General features: G+C 37.2%; 1 protein-coding gene across 1 annotated transcript in view; it reads right to left on the bottom strand.

The window, feature by feature from the left end:
* Nucleotides 1–3705: 3705 nt before the first annotated feature.
* The window catches only part of SERPINI2 (serpin family I member 2), a 45910-nt gene continuing 31459 nt past the window's right edge, over nucleotides 3706–18156 (bottom strand). Inside the window, exons 5-8 of the mRNA XM_062178076.1 lie at nucleotides 15392–15489; nucleotides 10851–10937; nucleotides 7935–8024; nucleotides 3706–3782 (exon numbers count right to left, since the gene is read on the bottom strand). Of these exons, the coding sequence (XP_062034060.1) occupies nucleotides 3706–3782; nucleotides 7935–8024; nucleotides 10851–10937; nucleotides 15392–15489 (352 nt within the window). The remainder of the gene's footprint in view (nucleotides 3783–7934; nucleotides 8025–10850; nucleotides 10938–15391; nucleotides 15490–18156) is intronic.

The raw sequence follows: 18156 nt of genomic DNA, 5'->3' as shown, positions 1-18156 counted from the left end.
ACTGAAGCCACCTGGAGCAGACTCCTCCTGTTTGCTGAAGGGGGCTAAGCCACGTATTGTTTTGAATGAGATGGCCAGCCAGAGCCATGGGTGGAGGCAGTGACTGCTCAGATAGGTAGGAGCATGCAGGTCTGACCAGAACTGCAGGCGGGCAGAACCACGTGAGGAAGCCGCTGCCACTGTGGTGGCCACTGGAGCTGACCACAGGCCCCAGAGGCAAAAGAGGGCAGCAGCCATCCACCCTGCACACCCCACCTTACCATGTTGCCTTGGGGACCCTGAGCTCTGAGCACTGTTGGCCATGGGAGCAAGTCCGTGCTGCTCCCCAGCCTCAGCAGCAGGAATGCCAGGGGCTGCTGCCATGACAACAGCAGTGGTGGGAGGCGGGAGCAGGCGCCCCAGTGCCCATGCCCAAGCTCCTAGGTCTCCCTGGTGCCCCTCCTTCGTTCTGCCCAGTCCCATCACCTCCTTGCTGGCCCCTGCCCTTTCCCTAGGAGCACACCATGGCAGCAGCTGCTGCAATGTTGGCAGGCCAGGAAACGAGGGTGCCTGCCTGGGCAGGCCAGTGGCAGCAGGGAAGGGATCAAACGTGGGCCGCAGGTGGCAGTTGTGGACCGGAGCCCAGCCCGGGCCTCCAGCACTGTGAACTAGAGTGGGAGATGAGCCCCCTTCCAAGCTGCGACTGAGCCTGCTGGCCATGGCTGAGCTGCTCAGTGTGACCACCTACCCCTTAGTTCTAGGGGAAGCCACAAATGCTGAAAGTAGGGAGATATGATGCAGAAAGATAAGCAAAGTTAAAAGCTGCGGGAAGCCATATCTTACCAAATTGCTTGTTTTTCTAAAACCAATTAAATAAATAACAATAAATTGTCCATTCTTTAGGGGAGTCCCTTCTTTGGGAGGCTTTCCCTTTATGGTCGCCAAGTGAAATCAGGGAACTTTACCCAAAATTTCAAGGGTCCTTGCTGTATATTTTTTTTTATTTAGTTTTAATTTTTTTATCTTTTTTATTTCTTTTGACAGGCAGAGTTAATGAGAGAGAGAGAGAGAGACCAGAGAGAAGGTCTTCCTTCCATTGGTTCACTCCCCTATGGGCCGCTATGGCCTGCGCTGCGCCAATCCAAAGCCAGGAGCGAAGGTGCTGGACTGGAAGAGGAGCAACCAGGGCAGAACCCGGTGCCCGAACCGGGACTAGAACTCGGGGCGCCAGTGAGGCAGGCAGAGGATTAGCCAAGTTAGCCAGGGCGCTGCTGACCCTCACTGTATATTTAGATAAGAATTCTAAATATCAGCTGCTTATAAATGAAACAGGCAATATGGTAGAGTTTTTAGCATTTATTCAGTGAAGGAAATATACAGAAAAATGAGGGCTTTATTTAGCAGAAAAAGAAGTCTAGGAAGATTAGCTGGGTCCATACCAGGCAGAGAGCAGGCAGGAAAGCAGAGGCAGAGCAGTAGCCAAAAGGCCATGCGCTGGAAGGCGTGGGATGAAGAGGGAAGCTGGAAATCTCTTTTAAAACTAGAAATAGACTTGCCATGTGATCCAGCAATCCTACTGTTGGGTATACACCCCAAAAACATGGGCTAATTATATCAAAGAGATACCTGCTCCATGTTTACTGCAGCACTTGTTCTCAATGGCTGAAATACTGAATCAACTAAATTGTCCACAGCAGGTAAATGAATAAAGAAAGTATGCACACATACACTCACAATTAGAATAATATTCAGCTATTACAAAAAAAGAATAAAATCACATTATCTGCAGCAAAATGGTTGGAACTGAAGGACATAATGTTGAGTGAAATATGCCAGACACAGAGACAAATACTGAGTGTTTTCCCTGATATGTAGGTCCTAAATTTTTTTTTAAAAAGAGAAGGAGGAACGAGGAGGAGGAGTAAGAGGAAAAGGAGAAAAGAAGGAGAAGGAGAACAGGAGGAGAAACACCCGTGTGTATCAATTCAGTTTTGCTGCAAATACAGTGTTTTCTCAAATTTTGTTTTAAATCTTTATCAAGTAGGAATTATATACTACTATAGTTTTAATGACTGTGGATTGTTTTAAATTTGTATGAGTGCAATTGAATATCAGTTCATTTGTTATTATTTACAGCCCTTGTCTATTTTTCTGATGGACTATGGTCCTTTTACTTTTTATTTATTGAATTCTTTATTTAATAAAGCCACTAAGCCTTTCATTATAATGTAAATTTAAGATATGTTATTTTGGAAAAAATAGGAAATAAAATATTAAGTTTAAAAAAAGAATCTGTATAACACATTTTATTAGCCCTTATCTACAATATTTGCTTTCCCTCAGTTTTCCCACCCTCTCCCCCCACAAGAAGCTCAAAGTTCATTTCTTTTTGTCTCATCACTTCTCCATATCTGAAGATATTCTGTATATGCCAGAGTTCCAAACAACTTCTTTGAGATCTACTCATTTCTCCCTGGCTATCTGCCATGTCTATGTGTTACATATCCTTAAAAAAGAAAAACCAACAACTTTCGTTTGATTTTCTCCTGTTCTTCTGTCTTCTGTCCCAGAAATCCCAAGCTAGAAACTATGCAGAATGGAGGTTTTTTTTTTTTTTTTTTTTTTTTTTTTTTTTTTTTTTTTTTTACAAAGAGGATCTAACTCAGTCATTAATGGTTTCAGGTTTCTGCTTCAGGTAATTCTGAGTTCAAATCCATACATGGTATTTATTTGTTGTGTGTATGTGACTAATTTATATAACCTCTTTGAGTTTCAGTTTTTGCATCAGGAAGAACAGTAATATTATTTTGTATGACTTTTAGTACATTTGACGAAACACAAAATGTTTTGTTCAGCTCCTGACAAGTAATTAGTGCTCAACAGGGATGGTTATTATCATTAAGCTTCCTGCCAAAAATTGCCATGACCAAAAAAAAGGTATTTCCCATCATTATCATGAAAAGGGAAAAATCTGTAAAACATATTACATGTAGTCATATTGAAATGAAGTATTATTTTTCATATTCAGAGGAAGGGTTCTGCACCTACTCTTTATAGAGTATACCCTTGCTTCTAACACTTTCCTTAGCTCAGTATTGCAAAATCACAGATTAGCCTCCCAAATCATACTAATTTGTGATTCTCACCTATGAAAATAGGAAAGCTTTATGAAAGTTCTCAGTATTTCTGGTTTTTATACATGTTTAAAATATCAATCAATGGTAAAAAAAAAAAAGGTATATTCCAAAAGTTGAAACAAAGCAAACATTAATTGTAATTCATAGATCAAGATTAGTGAAACATCCAAAATTTGTCCACGGCCATAGATACCAAATGTTTGTAATGCAAGTACCATACCCACTTTCTCTTGACATTGCCATGGTTTGGATAATGCTGTTAAGCCAAGGAGTTTCATAGTTCAGTCTGATGAATATAATGAATTGGATATCTAAAATATCTTAGCCAATACTATTCTAATATATTAGTGGTAAAATTTATGAAAAGCTAAATGCTATTGATGTTTATAGACTTTATTAAACACAGGGATAGCATAAACAAATTCATATATAATTTTACTTAATCATTAATATAGGTCTTTATTAGTACGGATTAACATAGGCACAATTTTAAATAAAACAGTTACATACAGAAAATATTTTTGAGATGACATTTTGCCAATTAACAAGTTTCCAGGAGTTTCTCATATTCTGATGTTTTGCTTTTCGCTCACAGTGAATCTAAATCTCTCCCATTCATCTTTTCAGTGTCTGGATTTGTCACTCTTCCCATAAACAAAATTGATTCTAGGAAAAGAAAAAAAAATACATTAGTAATTTCTGGAGAAAAATTTACAGTAATCCGTTTTCTCAGTATTTTAGCAATTCATTTAGTCTTTTTTCCTACAAGAAAAATTAGGCAATGTCTAACAATAAATCCTTCTCCTTTGTCTAAAATAAATAAATATATCTTAATTATTTTCTTGTAATTTATGAAGTAAACTATAATACCTACAACTGCTTGTCATGGAAAATTCATTAGTCCTGTTTTGCATATAGAAAAGCAAAAATAAAATGACAGAGATATGTTCTAAATATAGTGAGGTAGTCAGGCAAGCACAGCATAACAAAATGGTGATGAGCATGATAGAGTTTTAAATCTTAAGCATTAGAAGTCATCCTTTTATGCATGGAATGGAAGCCCTCAGGGTTAAAAGTGTGGTTGTCCTAGATCCTTGCCTTCTGCTCTGGATCAAAGCTTGCTTTATCACTAGAGAAAATATTTTCATACCTCTATACATTCAAATCCTCACCCAGGTGATAGAGTAGACAGCATAAATACAAACACTTGTTTCTAGCCATTCTGTGTTTGCAAGTGAAAAGGTATTAATCGCCAAAGGACAAAACACAAATAAATAATGCATCAAATCTAGTCACCTGTCTTCACAATGGTGTAAGAGAAGTGTTTAAGGTGGACCAATGCCAAAGGTCACCTTGATTAAAATCATTACACTCCGATGAAATAAAGGATAAAGGTTAATTTCAAAAGTAATAAAATAAATTTTATGTAATGTTAAGACTAATGAAAATGATGTTTAAATGCATTTGAAATAACAGCAGGATAGCTCTTTTTCATTAACTCTATATTGCTCAGGTCAAAGAGCTACACAGTCTTAGTAGAGCCAATAACACAGAAATAGACAATTTCCAGCAGATTTATTTTTATTTTTATGAATAATTATAATTATTAATGTATTGCTTTGACATCTCAAAATAATTCTGGGAAAACAGCAAACAATAGCCATGTTTTTCAGAAAAATAAAGAAATATAAATACCTTTCCTAGGATGGATATTGCACTTTGTCACAGTAAGAAGCAGTACTGACTCTTGTATCTTCATAATGCCATGGCATTAAAATGCTTGCCAGAAACAATTGGGAACTCTTTAAAAACATTCATTTTTATAGACACTACCTCATAACTGAAGACCACAGTTGAAAATTTAAACACCAGGAAGTGTAGGATATTTTATAAAAGTCATTAGTCCCTGCCTTTTTGATCTATTTTCACATTTCAATATGAGTCATCACGTAGTCACCAATCTACTCACTACTAAACTGGGCAAACTGGCAAAATGTCCCTTGACATAACAGCAAGTTAAAGCACTGAAGAAAAAGAAAGAAATCCTAATCTTTCCATTTTTCTCTTTTCACTTCTTTTTAAAATTGTGTTCCCATATTTAGTCAATATATGCGGATAATATCTCTATAAGATGGTGGTGGATTTTACCTGTTAATATTATACACTGTATCATAATTAAAGCTAATGCATGCAGAAAATGATTTCTTAATGAATAACCTGTGGTATGCTTCTCCCCTTGACACAAGACCACAGAGTTCTTTTTTTTTTTTTTTTTTTTTGGACAGGCAGAGTGGACAGTGAGAGAGAGAAAGGTCTTCTTTTACCGTTGGTTCACCCCACAATGGCCATTGCGGCCAGCACACTGCAGCCGGTGCACCACACTGATCCAAAGCCAGGAGCCAGGTGCTTCTCCTGGTCTCCCACAAGGGTGCAGGGCCCAAGGACTTGGGCCATCCTCCACTGCACTCCTGGGCCACAGCAGAGAACTGGACTGGAAGAGGAGCAACCAGGACAGAATCCAGCACCCCGACAGGGACTAGAACCCGGGGTGCTGGCGCCACAGGCAGAGGATTAGCCTATTGAGCCACAGCGCCAGCCAAGACCGCAGAGTTCTAAACAGTAATGCTTAATATGTATGAAGTAATCTCAGTTTCAAAGTCATGATTCACTGCTTTCTCAGAAATGTACATTTCATGTAGCATCATTCACAATTTTCTTCTCAATATCTATAAAGCTAGTCTATACCCTCAGCCTAAATAAAAGGAAAAATATAATTTTTCATTGTCCTGAAGTTTAGCTTAGCAAGAGTGTTACATGAGCGTACTGCAATATAAAGCCCACCAAACAAGAACATCCAGTGTATAGATTGTTCACAAAATATTGTTTGCTCAAGAGAAAATATTAAATCTAGATTAAAACCAGATATGTAAACCTAAAATCATTCATATTTCAGAAACTGTCAACTGAATATATTTTTGAAAAGCATGAAACCACTTAGTAGTGTAATATGGAGGTACTGAATCATTATCTCCCTTAATCTTAATGTTTTCTTGAGTTCATCTGTGACAAAAAATAGACAAATAACTGAATGTATATTACATTAAGACAATAACACATTTCACATTTTATATGGCAATAATTTACAGCTACTAGTAAATTAGCAGTTGTTTATTTTAAACAATTCTTTAAAGGAGTAAACCTAGTCTAGAAAGTGTCATTGCAATAAGATCATAAAATAGTGGAAATTGTTATTAAGGTCTGATCGTTAGCATTATCACAAATTGAAACGTGGGTTATTTAGAGCTTTGAATTTTCACTAGCATTTTACTGATGGCTATTGCATAGCCTTAGAATGAAGCAAATCATCAACTTAGAAAATTGAGTTGAATGTAATTATTCTAAATGCCACTATCTACTTGTGCATTGTTACCCAATGCAGCTTCATTTCTTTCTGTTCTCCATATTCAATAATTATATACTAATTATAAGAAGTTAACATTACCCAAAGGTTAATGTATAGGTAGAATGATATACTTAGAATATATTTTAATACTGACATATATGTTACTGGAGCTGAAGTTGTGTTAATGCAATCTCAGCAATTCTAAAATTGACACATTATTTCCAAGAAAAACTTTTATACTGGTCACTCAGTATTAATTTCATGGAGCCTAGAAAAACAGACTGGTGTATCCCTTAGTAGGTCACTAATATCAGTATCCCTAGCTATAGTAAATTCAGGTTCTGAGATTAACAATATCCATTTTCCATGTAAGCTGCTGAATACAGAGTAACTTTTTAATTCTCCTTCCTTTATTTATTCAGTCATTAACTCATGTATATTTATTGATTGATTCAAAATGAACTCTAAGTATGTACCAGCACAGTGTTAATAGGCTTCACATATTCTTTGATCTAACTCTATGAGACAAGTACCAGCATTATTATGTTCAAACAGAAAATTGGAACAATGTAGTATAGAAACAATAAATAACTTATCTTAGAACTATTAGCTGAGCTGGAACTTGAGACCAGGTCTGACACCCAAGTCCATATTCAGTCTCTAGAGATCCTGAAACTATGTACAAGACATTTTTCCACACACTGGAATGGATACAGAGGTAACTAAGATGTAATTTCTACTCTCCAATAGTTTTTAACACTCACATAGGCATTACAACTACCAAAGTCTCAGTATTAAACATAAAGACAATTCTCTTCACTTTATGCACATTCCTAGCCTTTTTTTTTCCGTAAGAGAATGTACTACACCATCTATCTAGACAATCTGGATTTGCATTCTGCCCAGTGCTAATGCAATCCCCTCCTTCTGCTACATTCACTCATATCTAATTATATCATGTTTCATCAATTGCCCAAACTGCAGGGTTGAAGTCTGACCCTTCTCTTCTCCTCAGAGCCTATGCTAGTAACTCAGTCACTTTGAATCTACCTCTGAAATCTTTCTTGACCACGCTTCTCAATTTTTACTTCTATTGTGACATCACAGGAAAAAGAGTTGACCTCAGTTCTCACTCTGTCACTTTCTAACTGTGTGACCTGGAGACAGTGTTAGTGTTAGAAATAGGAATATAAAATGACTACCACTTGTAAAAGTACTAGCAGTAGCAATTATTGGCACTTCCTTATTTTGGGACCCTGTCATCACTTAAAATACAATGCTTGCTTCATAACAGGCATTTAACAAATACAAATTGGAAGAACAAAAAAATTTCAGACTTGTAGACTGCAATTAGAAACTAGGACTAGATCTGCTTAACTTAAGAAGTTTCCCCAGCAAATTCACAAAAATGGTACCTGTTGGGTTATTCTTCATTATAAACAGAAATGGATGATTTGCTATAAATTGGTGTCGAGCCAGACTCATAATCGTAGGGATGTGCATGCCTATGAAACAGAGACAAGCATTATTTAAATATTCACATTAACAGATCAGTACAGAAAATAAATCCATATATTCTGTAGACAAGAAAGGTCATGCATGTAAGGAGTTAGCATGTTGAAAAATAATTGTCTTCTAAACACAGAGAAAGTTGCAAGAAATTTAAATCCAAAGTTCAGAAGAATAAATATAATTAGATCATCTATGAAATAATTCTAGCTTTAGACTTACGTTCAATGAAGAAGAAAGCCAGATACTAGATTCAGTGGAAGCAGTTGAAAATGTTATCTTTTAAACAATAATCCTCAGCTCACCTTTTATTTACACTGTATGATTTATTTTTATAATATTTTCAATTCTTAATTCCATTGTATGATTTATTTTTGTATTTTCAATCTTTAATTCTTATCCAGATATTTTTTCACTGTATTTTTCTCCTTCAGCCTTGTAGTAATCACATCTGAGTTAAAATTCATTTATTTTGTGCTTACTTTTCCAAAATTATTCTGTGACCTCAGAGCTTTTAGGATCAGTACAGTAAATGTGTTTGGGTCTTTATAATCATATTATGAGCAGATATTTGCTGCTTTTGAATTATTTGTTATGACAATTCATATCATGTAGCCCCATTATGGCATTTGTCAATGATTAGGGTGGAAAAATTTTAATGAATGAATTTTTTCTTTTTAGATGAAATTTTTCTACACTCAGTTAATATGTTGTCTTTAGTAAAATGCAATGATTTCACACAACTTTTTCAGACTTCAGGAACAAAAACCAATTTGTATAATTAGAATTCAAAAATAAATATAATTTTAGTTGGTAATTAATTTAGTAACAGAACATAAATGACATCTGCTCTCTGAAATATCAAGTCTGTGCTGCCCAGTAAATGTAAGCACATTTATTCAGTATTAACTCATTTACATTTATTGATTAGTTCATAATGAACACTGAGTATGTGTCAGCCACAGTGTTACACATGTAAGCAAGGTCAATTTTACTCTCATTCCCATTTCCAGTGAATACTAGGCTTGCTCTCAAGTGACTCCTTGAAAGTCACGATACTCTTGACTTTCTGACCACCTGACCACCTGAGAGATCTAACACATCAGGATCACCATGGATGTATCTCACCTCCCCTTGATAATTGCTTTATCCTCCTTCAGAATTCTGGACTTACAAGAGGCAGGAGACAAGAGCAGAAAAAGCTCCAAACCTGATGTCTGGATAAGGGGTTTCAGTTCAAATGCTGCTGTCATTTGTTGGTATGATCCTAGGCAAGCTGCTTTACATTGTTGGGGCTTTTTCTTCCCTAATGAAAAAATCCCATAATGATCTACAGGGACCCTTCCAGTTTTTGTAAAAGTAGCTGGAAAATCTGTCTGCACAAGCCAGCAATAAATCTCATGTAAATGCAATCTTTTGATTTCTATAAGAATTGACATAGTCTATACCCTATAATCAAAAGTCCTTAAACATAGCAATAAAAAGCCTTTCAGAAGATAATGGGTAAAGGGAGTTCAGTGTATGCCACATGGATACCATTACTATCATTAACATTATAAATTAATCAAAGAATTGATAAGTGAAGAGGCAGGGCAAAATGGCCGTCAAGTAAGATGCTTGGGTGATCACTGGCAACAGAGAAACCAAATTGTGCAACTAATCATGGACCTATTAACTTTCACAAGAGATACAGAAGACAAATGAGAGACCATAGTGCTTCGTTTTTAATACAACAATAAAAAAAAGATGTATTGAGGGAGGGAGGAAGGAAGGAAAGAGTTGCCTCTTATAGCTCTTAGTAACACTGTATGGAGAGAAACATCTCCTCTCCCATTTGGAAAAGGGGAAGAGAGTGAATATAGTCCAGATTTTATATAGCACCAGGTCCACCACAATAAAAACAAAAAACTAGTGCTTAACAGGACCCCATGTTTCCTCCTCCCAAACCTGCACTTGAAGACTATGAGGTAAGATTCCAGAATACTGGAGAGTAGCTTTTCCAATTTTAATGAAGAAGTTTTCCTCCAATTATGTTTGAGTATTACTTACATGTACCATACATACTATTCAGAATGTCATCTGTTAAGAAAATGTAGCATAGAAGAATGGTTCTCAAAATGCAATGTGCACACAAATAACTTATTATCTTGGGAAATGGAGTTGATGATTTAGTAGGTCAGGGGTTGGGCCTGAGATCCTACATTTCTAATAATCTCCCAAATGGTAACATTTTTTCTGTGTATTACAGTTATGGTGGCAAGTTCAGGCTGTACATGAATCACTTGGTTTCAAACTTGGATGCACATTGGAATCATTGCAAGAAACTTAAGAAAATATTGGAGGCTGAGTCTCACCTTCATGACTGTGACTTAATTATTTTGGAATGGGCCTAGGATTTGCAAAATTTCCCAAGTAATTCTATTATGCAGTTGAGTTGAGAGCCACTGCCTTAGAGACAATAAAAAGAATCGATTTATAAAAGTAGAGAGTAACTTGACGTAATGAAAGAATGAAATTCAATACAACTACTTAGCAGGGAGTATTCCCAAACAATAATGAGTTCATATTTGAGCTCTAAAGTTTTCTCCATAATCCTATCTGCTACTTGGAAGTCAAATATGTAGAGGTGCCTCAACTCTTAATCAAATCGTCACCCTTCCCTTTTGCATTATGCTGTAACTGAAAAGAAGGATGAACACCTTCATATAACCATTTTCTTGTTTTCTCCCTAGGGTACTAGACAGCCGAAGGCAAACAGATATCTGAGTACCGGAAAAGGGATAGAACCTTAGTTCTCATTCCTAACTCATTTTTTCCCCTACCAGTTGATGCTGCAGCTTCACTGCCATCTTCATTTATTTCGAAGAAAACTTTTTGCATGACATTGGAAACATACACTTCAGATGAATCTGGCAAAAAAATATAAAAGTATATTTAAGGGTTACAATAATGAGCCTTTACCTCTTAGGTCCAAGATTAATCACATTTTCAACTTAACTGAGAAGAGGAAACAAATTCTTTCCTATTCAACCAATTTGCTAGAGACAATCTGGTTTAGGTTTTACTTGTACAGAGATGATACACACGGAGATAGATGGAGACATCAAGTTTTGCCCTGATATAAAAGGTTAGGATAGAATGACATAAATCTATCAGGTCAAATCAGGCAACCCACTAAGTGACATATTTGAATGGACAGAGAGTTTTGCCTCCCTTAGCTGTGATCTAGATTCAGGACGAAAGAAGCTTTCCAGATTTGAATTTATTCCATCCTATGCATTCAAACTCAAAGCTAACTTGCCTTTTAAATTTTGTATTCAGTTCTGATCTGAGTTTAAAACAAAATTTATTTTCCTTCAAGATTGGTGAGGCTATAAAAGTATAAAGAGCTTTTGTGTCATCTGTTACAAAATCACTTCAGAGCTATGCTTTAAAAACCTGTTAAACCTTTCAGTGTAAGAAAGTGCCTTGTAACGTTTTTTTCTGGTGTGGCTACAAGCTGAGAGAGAACGCTCCTCTTCTCCCCTTGGAGGAATTGATGTGTGTGTGAAGTGTTTCTGGGACGGTGACCTGCAAGGACCATCTCCTGGGGAAGAGGATGTTCAGAAGCCCTGTCAAGCTGGCTTTGCAAGACCAGACAGATCTGCCAATGTCCCTCAGACACACAATGGAAACACACTCTAGAAAACTGTTTGGCACATAGTTGGCTTACATGAAATATTTGTCACATAAATTACTTAACCAAATAAATATGCCAAGTAAGAGAAATTTGTAAAACGGAGAAAAGATAGCATCCAAATGATGAGTGCCAAGAGTCTAGTTAGCAATGGTGCCAGTCCAAACGGCCTGCTGGCTACTTTGTCTTGCTATTCCATCTCACTGCACAGGGCACCGGTTCTCAGGAATAGATCAGGACTTGAGAGATGAGAAATTAGAACTAGGAATCTGTACTCCAAAAGCTCACTGACTTCTAAAACTTTGTAACAATGTTTCCCCTTAATTTGTTATGAAATTCCAAGTATATTTTGCTAAAAAAAAGAATAAGAAAGCTTATAGAAGATATATAAATAAATATTAATATTCCACCTCACCACTTGCTTTATTTTGTATTCGAAATCTGTTGAGCAATTATCTTGTATCAGATGTTGAGTTAGGTGATTTACATAAACTCTTTCTAACTTTTTATTTACAAAGCAGTTGTGAAGAAGTGCAGAGTTCTCATATATCTCATGCCCAGGTTTCCTTATTATTAACATCTTATATTAATATGATATATTTGTGACACATAAGCTTTTATTTCCCTAAGAGTCACTAAGAATCAAAGAAAAGGAAGGAAGAAAAGAGCTGAAAATTCTGGATGTGTATTCATCTCTGTTGAGGGTTATCTCATGCACAAATTGTTTTAAGAAGCACTTTGGAGGTATTTTCTTTAAAAATCTACTTGTAAAAAAGATTAAGAAGATTTTACAGAAGTCACAAATCGCTGGGAATTTATGCAACGAATGGCTGTTTGAAATGTCTAAGGCTTTTTTTTTTTTTTTTTAGTGAGCTTCCTGAGGCCAGAAAGAAGTTTTAAGAGCAAGAAGTATTTGAAAAACGGTCTGTTTTATTGCAGGTTGATGAGGTAGCTGGATTCCAGGCACACTTGGACAGCATCCTGTTGCAGTATTTGATGTTAACTGTCTTATAGCTGTCGGGGATGAAATTGTCAATGAAGTCAGATGGATGTGTCAGCATGAAAACAAGTAGCAACACAGTGTGTGAGGATGGTAAGGAACATCAACACCTGTGAAAACAATTTACCTCCTCCACCAAGAAGAGTCATTTGTTCTATTCATTTACGTGCATAATTTATGTGTGAATAAACTAGTGAGTGCCTCTTCAAACTCCAGATTTCTATAGGAATACACAAATATTTCCAAAGATTTCATGTTAGGATCCAAAAACATATCAGACAGGCAAGCTCCTACAATATGATTAGATCCTAGTTTAAAACAGAAGGTTTAATTTTTTTTTTTTTTTTTTTTGACAGGCAGAGTGGACAGTGAGAGAGAGAGACAGAGAGAAAGGTCTTCCTTTTTGCCGTTGGTTCACCCTCCAATGGCCGCTGCGGTAGCGCGCTGCGGCCGGCGCACCGCGCTGTTCCGATGGCAGGAGCCAGGTGCTTCTCCTGGTCTCCCATGGGGTGCAGGACCCAAGGACTTGGGCCATCCTCCACTGCACTCCCTAGCCACAGCAGAGAGCTGGCCTGGAAGAGGGGCAACCGGGACAGGATCGGTGCCCCAACCGGGACTAGAACCCGGTGTGCCGGCGCCGCAAGGCGGAGGATTAGCCTGTTGAGCCACGGCGCCGGCCAGAAGGTTTAATTTTAAAAAGAGAGTGAGTAACTTGGGGCACATTCTCCTTTGCATCTATTTTTTTCCTCTGGGTATTTATTTATTTATTTATTTGTTATTTATTGAACAAGTACTGCTAACTCAGTAATTAACACACAATTATTCTTAGGTGTTTAAATTTTAACTGAAAAGTGATCCCTGTTAAATCTAAGAGTGGAAAAAGAGAGGGAGGAGATGAACAATTTGGAACATGCTCAATCGGACTGGCCGCAAATGGTGGAGTTAGAAATGTGCCAGGGGATTCCAACACAATCCCATCAAGATGGCATGTACCAATGCCATCTTACTAGTCCAAGTGATCAATTTCAGCTCACAATTGATAGCTCTGATAGGTCTAAGAGTCAAAGAGATCACACAAACAAGACAAGTATCTGCTAATACTAACTGATAGAATCAAAAAGGGAGAGAAAGATCCAACATGGGAAGTGGGATACACAGCAGACTCATAGAATGGCAGATGTCCTAAACAACACTCTGGCCTCAGAATCAGCCCTCAAGGCATTCAGATCTGGCTGAAGAGCCCATGAGAGTATAGCAGGCATGGAAAGACAAGATATCATGGAAAAAAAAAAAAAAGACCTAAATGAATGATCTCTGTGAGTGAGATCCCAGTGGAAAGAACGGGGCCATCAAAGAAAGAGGTACCCTTCTCCGAAGGGAGGAGAGAACCTCCACTTTGACTATGACCCTATCGGAATAAGATCAAAGTCAGCGAACTCTAAAGGCTTCCATAGCCCTGGCAACTCATGACTAGAGCCTAGGGAGATTACTGACGCCATGAACAGGAGTGTCAAATTGTTAAGTCAGCAACAGGAGTCACTGTGTACTTACACCCCATGTGGGATCTGTCCCTAATGTGTCGTCTAAAGCCAAGTGATGCTATGACTGGTACTGAAACAGTATTTTTATACTTTGCGTTTCTGTGTGAGTGCAGACTGATGAGGTCTTTGCTAATTATATACTGAAGTGATCTTCTGTATATAAAGAGAATTGGAAATGAAAAAAAAAAAACAACCTAGTGTTAAAATGGAAATGGCATAGAAAATTAATTAATTTGAAAAAAAAATTATGTAGGATCTCTGTCTTTAATGTGCTGTACATTGCTATTTAATGCTATAATTAGTAATCCAATGGTATTTTTTTCACTTGATGTTGCTATATGGGCAAAATGTTGAAATCTTTACCTAATATATACTAAACTGATCTTCTGTATACAAAGAGAATTGAAAATGAATCTTTACATGAATGGAAGGGGAAAGGGAGCGGGAAAGGGGAGGGTTGCGGGCGGGAGGGAAGTTATGGGAGGGGGGAAGCCATTGTAACCCATAAGCTATACTTTGGAAATTTATATTCATTAAATAAAAGTTTAATAAAAAAAAAAAAGGCTATCTTGGCTTTGTTGCGCCACTGAGCATCTTTCCAGTGCGTGATTCCTCAGGTCCAGTTAGCATAGGAGCTCCAAGATTTGCTGTCAGTTGTGAGCCTGTTGCTGTTAAATCTGCAAGCTGCAGCACTACAATGATCATGCCTGTCATCTGCAGCTTGTGGACACCTACATCATGGGCTCCACTGTTACCAAAGTAACATTTACAAATTAGTTCATAAGAATTTTATTAGCTCTGCTTTGATGGAGATGCCTGGTTGTAATTCCCATTATTCATATAAGGAAATCCAAACAGAGCAGAAATAAAAGCACACATAATACTTTTACCTACATCATTTTAAGAGAAGGATGGTTAAAACACTTATTTAATATTCTACAATGCTTCTGGACTTTCATAAAGGAAAATTATTGAAATGCAAACATAGTACCTGTTTATGGATTGCCCAACATGAGTATGACATTTACACGCTGTGTGTGTGTTGTCTAAGGCTGAATAATCTTTCAGTTTTAAGACCAGTCAGCTAATACAGTACCAAGAAGACAAATTAACATAATAATGTAAGAAATACTCCTCGCGTCCTACCTGTTATTCCAGAGAGGTCACAGCCACTACTAAACAGCTCAGTCACATTCAGAGAGTATAAAGCTTCTTTGAAGTCTAATTTCTGTTCTACTTTAAATCTGTCAAGAGAAACATGACGAATAGAAGGCTTGAAATCTGTACCCATGTGCTAGGAAATATGTTTGTAAGGTGGATAACTTGGAAGGGTTTATCTGGTGAAATCTTTTGTTTTCATTATCTCAATTACTTTCCCTCACTTGTCACACCATTTCCGCCCAGATTCCTCAGTCAGTACTGAGTTGCTAATCTCTTGCTTTGGAGATCAATGGCAGTGGGCAGAGGGAAGGGAATTCTCTATTTTTTGAACTAGCAAAACCCAACAAAATTGCCTGAAAGTTCTAAGTGTTCAATTGCTTGGCACATTCCTATGAAAAGAAGACTTTCCCTCCAATATTCTACAATCTTGAGTTTTTCACACCATCAAAGCTCGTTTCTGGCAAATGCTTCAGATCCTGTGAGTAAGAAACAGGAGCCAGCAGTCTTGGGAGAAGGTTGTCCGTTTCTGAAGTACACAGAGGCACATATCATTTATCACCCATCCCGCCCACCGACACAGTTGATCTGACTTTCTTTGAATTCTCAACACACCCAATATCTTCTTGATAGAACCTATAAAGGGTAAAAGACTGAAAAGGAAATAAAAATTTAAATTGTACAGGGGGGATGCCGGAAAGGAGTTATCCAGTGCTTCCAAATCAGCCATAAGTTAGGATCTGCTCTCTGTGTGCCTCAATGTGCTGCACCTGTGAAGAGGGAACTTAACCTGAGAATCTCAAAGATTTTCTCAGGCACAGATCTTCTATGATTCCAAGTCAACAGCAGTTACGGGGTATTCTCACTCTCCCTTTTAAATAAAAAGGAGGAAAAAATAAAAGTGAGACTTACTGACTTCATGGATGCTCAAAGCATCAACTTGCTTTTTTGAACCAGATTGGAAACTTTGTTTATGAAAGAAAAGACCTGCAGCATTCTTAAACAAGGCACTATGCATAGTTCCTACATCAGGAAAATCCCCAGGCAATCCTGTCTAAGGAGCTTTGTGCATCCTGAGCTTTCTTCTCAGGCTCCTGGTCTGGATATATGCATGTCTGCTCAAGGGTCTTTGCATATCTAACAGGTAGGCCTACATCTCAAACTAGAAGTCAGTTTGCACCATCAGTTTAATTAGATTATCATTTTAATTGTCAAACACTGAGCGTGCTTCTTAATTATAATTCTTCAAGATAATGAATATGCTGTGACAGAACTGCACTGGGCCTAAATTATTCCTTGTAAAATAATACGTATTTTTGGAAGATGTTAACCCTTTCAGAACCCTAGCTAACTGGGAAGGGGTACAACACGCACGTTAGAATCCACTGATGGGGCAGGCTTTTGGCCCAGTGGTTAAACATCAGTTAAGACACGGTGTTCCATATCAAAGTGCCTGGGTTTGACTCTCAGTTCCTGATTCCAGTTTCCAGATGGCAGGCAGACATGATGACTCAACCAATTGAGCTCCTACCACCCCCATGAAAGACTGAGACTGAGTCCCCGGTTGCTGCCTGCAGTGCATTGTGGGCATTTTGGGAGTGAGCCAACGGATAGAAGTGCTCTCTTGTGATCAATCTCTATCTCTCTCTCTCAACTTCTCTTTGATTCTATCTCTCTGACTCTCAAATAAATAAGTAAACATTTGAAAAAAAAATAAAATTTATCAATAATGAGAGCAACTTATTTCATAGCAGTTTTTTTCAACTTCTTCCTTGTAACTTCCTACTAAGAAAGATAAAAGGCGGTATGATGATACTAAGAGTAATTCATGTTTTTATTACCACATTCTTCAAAGTGAATAGAGTATGGGCTTCAAAAAGATGGAGGATATATGTTCTAATCTGCCTACAAATTGGCTATGTTTAGTGTAATAGCCCAATAATTTTATAATAATGACAAGAATATTGTAAGACTTATTACAATTTCTAATAATACCTAATTATCACCAGAAAGCCATTTAAGTAATAGTCTTGCCCATAATATAGTCCAATGAAACTTGCAGCAATAGAAACTCATTGAGACATTTCATAAAAGTATAACCTATAGCCACTCTCTAATTATCCGTAATTATTGGACCCGTGAATATCCAGGTGTGAAGCAGCACTTTCAGGAGTCAGGCACTTAATGTGGACTATAGTTTTAATCTTCACAAAAACCTAGCATGTCAGCATTATCATTACCATTTACATATAAAAATGTGGCCTTAGAAAGTTGGTTATCAAGCTCAAGGTCAAGACAGGTGCTAGATCTATGATTTAAACTCATATCCTTTTGAAATCAAAGCTAATGTGGTATGTGCCTCTGCCTTCTCATCAAAATATAATTCAAATGGGATGGTTGTGTGTGGGAGGGAGGTTATGGGGGGAAAAGCCGATATAATTCAAAAGTTGTACTTTGGAAATTTATATTTATTAAATAAAAGTTGAATATATATGTATATATATATGTATATATATATATATATATATATATATATATATAATTCAAAGCCACCATCTCATCATGTCTGTCTTCCAAAGTTTGTGAGCCTTAATGTTTGCCCCAGCTGTGGCTCATCTCCACTTTTCCTTGACCCTCCCATAAAATACTGTCACCAAAGACAAAATATAAGAAGCAAGAACACTGGACAGACGATTAACACTAAATCATCACGAAATGAATTCTTTTAGCATACACAAACATCTGTGTGCTTA

Source organism: Lepus europaeus, chromosome 2 (assembly GCF_033115175.1).
Source record: "Lepus europaeus isolate LE1 chromosome 2, mLepTim1.pri, whole genome shotgun sequence".
In the NCBI taxonomy this organism is placed as follows: Eukaryota; Metazoa; Chordata; class Mammalia; order Lagomorpha; family Leporidae; genus Lepus; species Lepus europaeus.
The sequence above is the reverse complement of the archived record's forward strand: the minus strand, read 5'-3'. Positions and strand labels throughout refer to the sequence as shown.